The sequence below is a fragment of the Budorcas taxicolor genome, chromosome X (genome assembly GCF_023091745.1).
Source record: "Budorcas taxicolor isolate Tak-1 chromosome X, Takin1.1, whole genome shotgun sequence".
In the NCBI taxonomy this organism is placed as follows: Eukaryota; Metazoa; Chordata; class Mammalia; order Artiodactyla; family Bovidae; genus Budorcas; species Budorcas taxicolor.
This window is the reverse complement of record NC_068935.1, coordinates 102831932-102844032: the sequence shown is the minus strand read 5'-3', so window position 1 is coordinate 102844032 and position 12101 is coordinate 102831932. Positions and strand designations below refer to the sequence as shown.

At 33.7% G+C, this 12101-nt stretch overlaps 1 protein-coding gene across 1 annotated transcript in view; it reads left to right on the top strand.

Annotated features, from left to right (window-relative positions):
* The first annotated feature begins 1465 nt into the window (after positions 1-1465).
* Positions 1466-12101, top strand: part of USP9X (ubiquitin specific peptidase 9 X-linked) — an 80564-nt gene continuing 69928 nt past the window's right edge. The window contains exons 1-5 of the mRNA XM_052663670.1: positions 1466-1561; positions 5684-5829; positions 7475-7554; positions 9251-9363; positions 10536-10754. Coding sequence (XP_052519630.1) covers positions 1466-1561; positions 5684-5829; positions 7475-7554; positions 9251-9363; positions 10536-10754 — 654 coding nt within the window. The remainder of the gene's footprint in view (positions 1562-5683; positions 5830-7474; positions 7555-9250; positions 9364-10535; positions 10755-12101) is intronic.

Below are 12101 nucleotides of genomic sequence, written 5' to 3'. Positions count from 1 at the left end.
TAAAACTTTTTTGTAATGTAGGTTGTATAAAAATGGAAAGCAAAAGTGAGAGAGAGGCTGTTCAACCATGTTACCTTTTGTTTTTCCACTTTACATATTAAAGGTTTTCCCGTTTTTAGCCTCACCAGTCCATGGGGTCGCGAAGAGTCAGACACGACTGAACGACTTCACTTTTACTTTTCACTTTAAGGCGTTGGAGAAGGCAGTGGCAACCCACTCCAGTGTTCTTGCCTGGAGAATCCCAGGGACAGAGGAGCCTGGTGGGCTGCCGTCTATGGGGTCGCACAGAGTCGGACACGACTGAAGTGACTTAGCAGCAGCAGCAGCAGTCCTCGATACTATCAGTCTTAAACTTTAAGTTTGAGGCAAACATGGAGTAAATGGAAATGTGGTTTCCTTAAAACTAAATACCTGTAAATCAATCAGTTGAGGTTCTCATTCTTGTGGCATATTAGAATCAGTTATGGGGGAGATATTTTTAAAAGTACTGATGCCTAGGCTTAACTCCAAAATACTGTAATTTATTCATTTTGAAGAGGGGTTTGGACATCAGTGTTTTTAAAAGCACCTTGGATGATTTTACTCTGCAGCCAGGAATACAGAATTGAGGGTTTGGTGGTCTTCCTCTATACACCTTTGTGCTCAGGTAGCAAAGAAGAATTCCATTGTTAAACAGTGTGGGTCTGGAGCCCTGCCATGGCTCTAAGGGTGCCTGGGGCCAAAACCTCCCCAAAAGGGAAAAGTCAAGGTCATTTGACAAAACAGGTTGTATTGGAGGAGTAGGATACAGTTTGAACCCTCTCCAAAGAAAACATCCCCCGAAGTTTGGAAGTTTCTGTTAAAACCACTTGTACATTTGTTTAGAAGCCATTTTAATATCCATGTACCAGTGATAAATGTTAGTTGTACAGTTCTTCCTGAAATATTTTTAATAATCAGATTTTATTACTTGGTTTATATCTTAAAATACGTTTGTGAAATTGTGTATATTCAAGGCATTAGCAAATTGAAGACAGTTTTTGCCACTCCATAATTGAATCGAAATAACAGCCAAATAAATAACCTTGATAGGAGGAAACTGAAATATTATGAGGCTGTACTTGTATGTTTTCTTGATGTAACTACTGATGTACTATTATCAGTTTATTTAAATATAGTAGTAATGAAACTAACTTTTCACTTGGTTCTCTCTTTTACATAGCCACCTTCTCCTGACTAGATTCACTGGTAATATTAAATTTGAACAATTCCTTAATGTTTTTTTATGTCTAAAACAAATGTGCTTTTTTTTTTTCTTTTACTTGTAGGTTATGCAATGGTCTCTGAAAGATGGTTTATTCTTGAATTGGAGCTTTTTAAGACTGACAAATGCTGGTACTTCATCTTCTATAAGTGGACTATAATTTCTTTTTTCAAGACAACTACATAAGCAGACAAAATTGCAAAGATCTGCCCTGTGTCGAGTATGACAGCCACGACTCGTGGCTCTCCAGTAGGAGGGAATGACAGCCAGGGCCAGGCTCCTGATGGACAGTCTCAGCCCGCCCTCCAACAGAATCAGGTAGGAAGTTTAAGATACTAGTTAAAGTTACGTTGGTGTATCTGTTACAGGTACAGATATCCCATGTTCTAAATAACTAAATATCCCATGTTCTGAGTAATTAGGAGTATGTTCTGAATAATTTGTGAACCATAAAGCTGTTATTAAGAAAAATAAACATGTGTCTTACACAGTAACAAGAATCTCAAATGCTGTATAGGTGGTGATGCTTGGGTATGTAGCCCCTTTTTTCCCTCTGGTGTCTTATTCTATTAGTAATCATTAAAGTTAAGCCCTTTGTCAGTTCCAGAGCAAAGCATTAAATCATTTTATGTAGCCTGTGGTGAGAGTATGGACTTGACTCATGTTGCTTGTGCTCACATTTTAGCTTTGCACCATGCGATGCTAGCTTTATGACTCTGGGTAAATTATATGACCTTTTAAACCTTAGTTTTTCTGCTGTGAAAAGATAACAATACTGTACTTCATGGGATCATTAAGAGCATCAAATGAAATAATATTTTCTAAGAGCTTAAAATAGATTTGGGTATCAAGATTTTATGCTGACCTCAAAACTCAAAGGGTAATATTTTTCTGTTCTCTGGATGAATTTGTGTAAGATTTCAGTTATTTCTGCATTAATAATTTCACCAATAAAATCAAAACAATCTGCCTGGGGCTGTATTTGTGGAAAGGATATAACTGCAGATCCAACTTTTTTTTTAATAGGGGGATTTTCTGGTGTGGGTGTGTGTGTGTGTGTGTGTGTGTGTGTGTGTGTGTGTGTGTGTGTGTGTGTGTGTGTGTGTGTGTGTGTGTGTGTGTGTGTGTGTGTGTGTGTGTGTGTGTGTGTGTGTGTGTGTGTGTGTGTGTGTGTGTGACTTTTGGTAATGTGTTTTCTCAAGGAATTTGTCCACTGCATCTAGATTGTCAAATGTATCAAAGCAAGACTGTTTATAATATCCTTTTTTATCTTTTTAATGTCTTAGGATCTGTGGTAACATCTCCTTTTTCATCCCTGATACTGCTAATTTGTGTTCTCTCTCCTGATTACCCTTTCCTAAAGAAAGGATTTATCAATTTCATCAAACCTTCCCTCAAACCAATTTTTGGCTTTAACTCTCTCCCCCCTTCCTACTTGTATGCTTTTAACCCTTATTTCATGTTCCCTTTTACTTCTTTTGAATTTGAATTGCCGTTCTTTTTTCTCATTTCTTGAAATGGGAGTTTAAAGAATTAATTTTCAGCTTTCTATTGTACATACTTTTATACCAGGAAATAGTAAATTGAATAAGACAAACATTAAAACTTGTAATGCAGCTCAGACAGCATTTAGAGGTGAATTTGTCACGGCACGGCATGCACATGAATCACAAACTTGCTTACAGTTGGTGCATGTTTATATAGAATTCTGTATGGGTAAGTTTTAGGCAGAAGTTTTTGTAGAGGACTTAGATCTGTCATTTGAGGATACGTTTTTATTGTCTAGCTATTATAGGTTATTCTCTCTACTTACAAGTATGATAGGAAAGAGTTGCATGTGTGTGCGCTCGCCCATGTGCATCCTCCTCTTTCCCTCCCTCCTTCCCCCACTTTCATCCTCTCCCTCTCATTTTAGAGACATGAGCAAGTCAGGTTTTAATAAATGTCAACTTTATTCATTTTCCTCTCCAGTTCCCACTTTTAGGACATGTAATACTTAAGTATATGGTCACAGGTCTTGGACAGAGTTAAGTCTTTCCTATGTCATAAATTTGTTAGCCAGTACTCATGTTTCTTTAAACGTAGTCAGTTTGTGGTAGATGCCAGAGATTTATATTTTTAAACCAGGAGCTTGTAGTTGGAAATCCAGTGTCTTTTGCCCTCTCTTTTCTGTTTCATACCTGCACTGTACACAGACTCCTAAATCATTCGCCAGTGTTTGTGGTTTGCATGGCTTTAGGTAGAAATTAAATCTCTAATCTTACTCTCATCTTAAGGTATACTAAGAGCTCTTGGGTTTGTGATCTTCAAGTTAATATTATGCATCTGTATTATGGCCTCTTCCTTTAAATAGCTCTTTACATTTTTGGAGATGATAATTTAAAAAGGAACAAACAAATTGCATTCTTTCTTTTTTTTGGCCTCATGGCTTGTGGGATCTTAGTTCCCAGACCAGGGACTGAACCTGGGCCCTTGGCAGTGAGAGCATGGAGTCCTGACCACTGAATCGCTGGGGAATTCCCACAGATTATATTCATAACCGTCTGTAGTATCCCTTTTTCGCTTTCTTATTCTCTACTTTTTAATGTTAGGATTCTAGTTATTTCAAAAGGTTTGGCACTTAATGGACCTGGAAGAAGCAAACATAACACTAATCACTTCCCACCTTATGGCTTACCTTGAATATATTTTTTTCATATGACATAAAGGGAATTTCTAAAATCAATCAGATTTTTCACTTGATATATAGTAATTTTTAGAAGGGTTCCCACAGGAGAGAATTTTAAGCTCTACTAAAGCTCAGTGATAAATGAAGCAGCCTTGGCAAAGGCCCTATGAGATGAACACTCTTGGGAGATGTTTATGGGAGGGTGCAGACTTTCTGGAATGGAATTTGGTAGTATATAGGTCAGCAGCCCTAAAAGAAATAATTTTTACCATTGTTATACTAATTATATATAAGGAAAATTTTTATGTAAAAGATTTATATATAAAAGTATAATTTTATGTTAGCACTGAAATTTGCAGAATGCTAAATGTCCCTTAATTTTGTTTAATTGATTGAATGCTGTGGCCATATGGCCATTAATCAGCTCTTTAAAAAAGATTGTTAGTGATGTGGGAAAATACTTAAATGGAAAAAGACACAAACTTAAGCAAGTATAATCCTAATTTTAGTGAAAATTTATATGTATATATGGACAGGATTTGGGGGGGGTCACAGAACAAAAATTTCAGGAAATAATTGAAAATGTCTCTGGTACTTATCTTTGGTGTATTATTATGGGTATCTTAATTGTTATTTTTATCTTTACAATTTCTGTGAGCATATCTATAATACATATATACCAGAGGAAATGGGGGAGGCTTTTTAAAAATTAATGAAGCAGACTTCCTAAGTTACATACTTAAAATGCAAATATTTCTGTTGGGCTTCTAAAACTTGAATTCTGTTCTGTAGTTTTTTTGCCTTGAAGCTAGCCCTTTAGCACCTGCATAGTGTTCATCATCTTAAGTAAAGATTTGCTGTTTTCTTATAAATTGGCTCTATGAGTTCATGTATAAAGTTTGTAACTAGAATATAGTATACGCACCTGTCTTCAGTACAAGCATTTATATATGCATCTGTTCAGTAAGTGCAAATAAAATGATAAGGAATGGGGCCTTCTCTAAAAGGGCCATCAACCTACAGTGGGTAGAAAATTCCAAACACACACACAAAAATCAGCTTAAAATTTAGATTAGTTTCAATTAGGAGAAAAATACCATCTGCTTTCAAAATTAATAAGGGTTGTAAAAGTTCATTCACTTAGTTGTAGAAATACTGTGCACAGCTAAAGTGGAGGGGTGAAAAAAGAAGTACCAACAGTGAAGAGTAAAGTTGGCCTTATTAGTTGAAGATGAAGTGACTTGTTTAGAAACCACAATGAAGTTTTAATAATTGTTTGGATAGTAGTTTGAGACTAGGGGAACTATGGAATAAAAGTTATTTTTCCTCGTCAAAATGAAAAATAAAAGTTATAAGTCAGAGACTTTTTAATCTGTAAAATGTGTGCAATAATTTGTATCATGAAGGGCTCATAAATGGGAAATGTAAGTGGAGAAGTAGTACACATTGTAGATAAAAACTCAGACTTTAGAATTACACCTGGATTTAAATCCTGACCGCAGAACTGGAGCTGTGTGACCTTGGGCTAATTACGTGTTTTCTGAGGTTTTGTTTTTTTAATCTATTAAGTGGAAGAATACTTCCTTAGGCTGTTGAGGATTAAATGAAATTATGTTGAAGTGTAGTAGCACAGTGACTGCCTGATACATCATAAACTTACAATGATCATATCTTTAAAAATTTAAATTATTTCCCCCAATCTGTTTCGGTGTTTGAATTATTAGATGTATGTTTGTTATAGAAACTTAAATCTGGAATATCTAATCTTTAAGACCTCATCGCCTGATTCTTCCAATGAAAATTCCCCGGCAACTCCTCCGGATGAACAAGGTCAAGGTGATGCCCCATCACAGCTTGAAGACGAGGAGCCTGCATTTCCACATACTGACCTGGCAAAGTTGGATGACATGATCAATAGGTGAGTTGATTTTGTCTTGTTTTTTGATGTATGTCATACACAGGAAAAATAAGATTTTCACCATAGTGATTAGTACTAAGAAAAGAGCAAGAGTGGATAGGAATATCACAGTTAACCATGTTGCCTCTTTAAATACCCATAACATCTTAGTCATTGCCAAGTACTTTGCAACCTGTGGTTCTTAATAGATTTAAAAATGAAAGGAAGTAACAGTGTCAATAAAGTGTTAAGATTAATGATGATCACTCTAGCTGGTGTATTACTGAAGTAGAACCATATGTGTGATTTCCCTTTTTTCTTATTGGTGAATGGGTTACTGGATGACTTGAATACTTTTTGCATGGCCCTGAGGTAAACCAGGTCATAAGGAGACTGAGTTCCTCAGAGCCTGCCCCTTGTCAACTGGTTAGTTGGAGGCATTTAAGCATCTCACCCATTTGTTTCTCCTGATCTTCATCTCATGGGAGTAGTTCAGAGTATATATTTTTTCATACTCATAATAATAAACATTCACCTCCACCCACCCACCCATCCCCATGCTTTATCTGGAATAAGACTCAGAGTGAAAATTTAAGCTTGTGTGTATGGGAAGGAAAATATTTAAAAAGCAGGTAAGGGAAGAGTGTGTCAGGGACCCTCCCCCCGCCCCCACAGGTCTGTGGTCTCACACCAGGCTGTAAACTCAACAAGTGAGTCCTAGGGAGGTATGAAACATCCCCTCAAAAGAAAAGGAAAACACACACACTGATAGGGACTTACTTGCTTTACTGAATTTACTTTTTAAAAACATTCTGATTACATAACTAATATAATGTAAGTACACATTGTTAAACATAGAGATATGTTATGTCAATAAGGTTCACTATAATTTCCTTGTTATGTACACACCTCCCAACCAAAACTTACCACTAGCAATAAGGTGTGCATTCTTCCAGGTTATCTTTGTGTTTATTATCATAAGTACTGCTTTCTCTACAAATAATGGAATTCTTACTATATTACTGAAATGTTTTCCTCATTTCATTTATCTTAAATAATTTTCCTATTAATATATATTTAATTCATTATTTTTAGAGATATACTTGAAAGAACACATTAAATGTATATAATGAATTAGTCAAGCAAACAAACAATTGTATAAAGTTGTAATGTCCCTGACCATTCTCTTAGAGCAGAGATACAATAGCAAAAAGTTGTATTTTGCTATTCAGTTTTTGTCTGGTGGTTGCTCACTCAAGGACAGAATTGCATGGTAGCAAATCTGGGGAAGAGAAACATAAAATGATTGTTTTTTGTGTAAATAAAAGCACTTTCGTATGAACTCTAACAATAGATATCCATTTAAGTGATATTTGATTATTAATGCAGTTTTATATCTTAAGTTATTAAAATAATTTATTCCCCCTTCTCTCATTGCTATATTTTTTTCTTGACAGTTCCTTAAAAATTTTTTTGTAGAGACAACAGATGACACTTAGTCAAACAAAGCAGACTAGTTTGCCAACTTTGTGGTTTTAATATTTTAGTGTCATTTTAATTCTAATATTTTCATGGTGAGGTAAGTAACTGTAATTAGTAACTCATTTATAGTGCCTCTTTCAGTGTTCAACCAATAAACACCTTTTTATATTATTAAAACTCTTAGGCCTCGATGGGTGGTTCCAGTTTTGCCAAAAGGGGAATTAGAAGTGCTTTTAGAAGCTGCTATTGACCTTAGTAAAAAAGGTAAGTTTAAATGGTATTAGGCTTTCCATATAATGTATCCTACTAGAAAATAGTTTGACTTCATGCCTGAATACTTTTTCTGTATATTCCTAGACAAGAACATTTAGCTAAGTTTTCTTGCTATGGCTTAAGATTTATACCTGGAGCAACGGTTCATAGCCTTAGGACAACCTTCAAGGATGTTTGTGAACTCTCTGAAGTTATACATGAAATTTGTATATATTCATGTTTAAACTGTCCAGCTTATGTGTTGATTATTTTTTAATACACAGAAAGGTTTGAATTTCCTCTAAAAGAAAAAAAGACTTGAAAGATGAAATACTGTGTTTTTTTTGTAATAACCCATTTTTTTAAAAACTATGTTTTTATTCTTGTTAGATGTAAAAGCTTAATTTTGGAATTAATTTTTTTCAGTGATTGGTTCTTGAGGTGTAACTGAATTCTCTTTGCAAAGGGCTACTGTTGTAATATCTACTTATTTTTAAGGCTTGGAGATTAAACTAAACAGCAGTAACATTTTAGTTTCTGAAATTGAGTAGCCGTGGATGTATTCTAATTATCAGTTGAAATTAATTATTGTAAAAATTGTCTTTGGTACCTTGCTTAAGTCTGTCTAATTCCAAGCAAGGGTAAAATTTCCTTTGTCTTAATCACCTTCCTTCATTTAAAGAATGTGTCTTTACACCTTATTAACCTTATAAAACCAATCTAATGAGTTGTGAAAATGCATTATCAGATTACCATTGTTTTCTACTACTCAAATTTCTTTTGTTCATGTACACATTTATTCATCAGTTCAGCAAATTTTTTGAAGACTTCTGTCCTAGGCATGTTTTAAGTCCTGACTGTACAGTGATAGGTAAAAACACACAATGGTTATTTCATTTAATATCATTAACATTCACGGGACATGCAGTCTCTACCCCTCCCACTCCCCTATATTTCTTTAGGACTCATGGTTTATTTTAATTTTAGACAAGGTTCAGATTTTACAGTACTAGGTTTAAATGTCATGTCTTTTGTACAACCAAAATCAGATACTTTATATACAAATTGAATGGCTTTTCATTTTGTCCTGGAGAATTAAAGATTTTTTTGTGTGTTTGGGGACATGTAGCACTATTGCCTTTCTGAGATCAGATGGAATTAAAGACATAAAGAAACAGATGTTGAGCCAGTAAAAGAGACTAATAATGAAGATGAAAATTTATCTTTAATTGATGAAGCTCTTCTTTAGAATAATAAAATAGTATTTGTCAAATGGATAATTTACAACCAAAATGAGATTTTAAAAATAGTTGAGAAACACCATTTTTTGTTTGTTTGTTTTAAAGTTTATTGTCAATAAAATACTGTAAATATTTAAATCTCCTATCACATTATTCTCATAACCATTTTGTTTTTAATGTTGGGCCACTGTCATAATTAGAAATATTTTCAGTTCATCTTAGTATTACTTGGCTTAATGTACTTTTATACAGTTGAGTATTTTTGAAATTCACTGATGGTGGTTTTTATTTTTCAATCTGTTCTCTTTTGACCTCTTAGATAATGCTATGAATTTTTTTCCGAAACTAGTCTGTAATTGTTAGCTGTTACTGAACGTTTTACAGTTACTACTTTTTATCATGTAATTGGACATTGTAAGACAATCAGAAATAATTTGTTTACATTAATTTTTCTCTCCTTTTCTTAGGCCTTGATGTTAAAAGTGAAGCATGTCAGCGATTTTTTCGAGATGGGCTAACAATATCTTTCACGAAAATCCTTACAGACGAGGCAGTGAGTGGCTGGAAGTTTGAGATTCATGTGAGTCTTTTATTTTAAAATTTTGATTTATATAGTCATGATTTATATATATATATTTGGTTACATATTTGATCATTACTTGAATTAAAGGATTTTTTAAAATGAGAAATTTTATGATTTCTGTTGAAAGAAGCATGATCATTTAGAATGAGTGAGTTTTCAAGTTTAGAAAACAATGGTTTATCTGTTCCCTTATTTCTCGAGTGCCTTGTCATTTTTGAGATGCCACCATATTTCATTGAAAATATGACACGGTTGTGAAATGCACCAGTCACTCATTTTATGTACCACTAAGGAAGGAAAACGCCCAAGATGGGGAACCTATTATCTGGCACACAAAGGATCAATGCAGAGAAATAAACTTTATGTACAGAAAGAGACACCAAAGAAACCTGTGCATTTCAACTTTGGCACCTGGTGGAGGGGGAGAAAATCTCTTGAAATTTTAAACCACAAGCCAATATTCAGTAGTGGTCTCAGGTTTATATGATATTATATGATTATATGACACAATCAAATTCCAGAGATCTTAAAAAGTGAAAAAAAAAAAGTGCATTTTTAGATTGAAGTAGCATAATTACTACAAGTCTCTGTTCCTTGTTTATTATAGGAAAATATGGTCACAAATTGTGAGTTTTTGAGTATGAAATGGAAGCTTTGGGAGTAGTACCAGACTTCTGCATTGAGGCTTAGATAGCAAACCTACTCCATCTTGGATATTTAGTACATTGCTTAGATTTTAGAGTTGTTGCCTCTAGTTTAAAAATTGCAAGGAGAAAGCAGTGGTAATTTGCATCTTGTCTGGGGACACAGAGCAGTGCCTACTTCATTTTGTAAGCCATTGCAAATGGTTTTTGAAAGTAGATACTATATAATTTATAAAGTAAATGCTAATTGCTTTTTTAAATTTTATTTTTAATTGAAGGATAATTGCTTTACAATATTGTGTTGGTTTCTGCCATAGGTACACATGTCCCCTCCCTCTTAAACCTCTCTCTCACCTTCCTTTTTTGATACATAAGTTTAATCCCAATATTAGTAAAGTTAAACATAACTCAAATGATCAGTATCAAACAACTGAAGGATAATTATTAAAATATAATCAAGATTGGAACATATTTTTGTTTGGAATGTCTTTATCTCATTAATTACCTTCTCCTTTTATATAACAGAGGTGTATTATCAATAATACTCATCGCCTGGTGGAGCTATGTGTGGCCAAGTTGTCCCAAGATTGGTTTCCACTTCTAGAACTTCTCTCCATGGCCTTAAATCCTCATTGCAAATTCCATATCTACAATGGTACACGTCCATGTGAATCCGTTTCCTCAAATGTTCAGTTGCCTGAAGACGAACTCTTCGCTCGTTCTCCAGACCCTCGATCACCAAAAGTGTGTTGATTTGTTGTTTTCAAAGTTAAATGTTATAGTTGTTCTGCTCTGCTACAAAACTTTAAATGATCTTAACCTCCTGGTAGCGTGGGGTAGAGTTATTTCATATAGTTCTTAAAGGGATTTTGCATTGTTGTTGTTATTTCTTTAATTTAAAAATATTTTTGGCTTTCTCTGTGTAGTTAGTCCGATTGTCTTTTGCCCAGTCTCTTGGGAAATAGTCATAATTTGGGTTAGTGTGAAACAGAACATGTTTTTCCTTTTCAGTAAGGGTGGAGTAGAGTATTTCTTTGACTGAGGCTTGTCTAATGTGTCATAAAACAATAGAAAATACAAATGAAAGCAAAATAGCAAAGCTGACAAATATCAATTAAATATATTTAGTATACAAAATGTAAAAGTCCTCCAGTGTAAATTCTCTATACCAGCATAAATAGTATGTCCATTAAAAAATAAATGCCTAACTATACTTACTCTAATAAATATTAAAGAGTTAACCATATACAGTTTTTAAATTTTAGAATTTAAGAAGACATTTTAAAATTTGACCTTATTATTTTTTTTAAACAGGAAAATTTGAACTTAAAATGTTTGGTTTATTCTGTTAAAAGTGGAAGTCATCAAAGTATATTGATTATATTGAGCTAAGATTTTCTGATTTTTCCCAAGATTCATATTGCCGCTTCAGGCTTGTTTTTGAGTAAATCAGTATTTAAATACTGACAATCTCCAAAATATACCTGTTTTTTTTTTTTAATTTTTTGCTCTATAGTCAACAATAATCTGCAAGAGTCTCAGAGGGGACAACTTGATTTAGGATGACTTCGAGTTGAAGATTTTTTTATGTATCTTTCTTTGAAGCCTAGCTTTTCTTGAGTATTACTAGTTTTTGAGTATTCTAATTGCTTAAATGCACATTGCAACTAAAAACATATGAGATTAACTTTAGACTGATTTTTACTTTGTGCACATATATATAATATGCTATATATATTTAATAACTATTGAGTATATCAGCCTAATAGTCCCATTCCAGTTACTGGAGAAATAAAAATGCATTACATACTAAGTATGTACTTTCTTTGAACTGCTGAATGCCAGAAGGGAACTGGTGAATTAAACGCTCAGATATTTCATTGTTTTGATTTAGCCTTTTAAGGCCAAATAAAAAGGAAAATATTATCATGAACTTATATAGAAATATGGTAGTTGATTTATTTGAGAATTTAATTGATTTAGAGTCTCATAAAAATCATATCAAAACTGCCATAGTGTTTCTTTAAAGCATTATCTAATACTTGGCATTTTCCCCGTGTCCTGAACATTGTTTTTTGTTTTTAAGTAGTT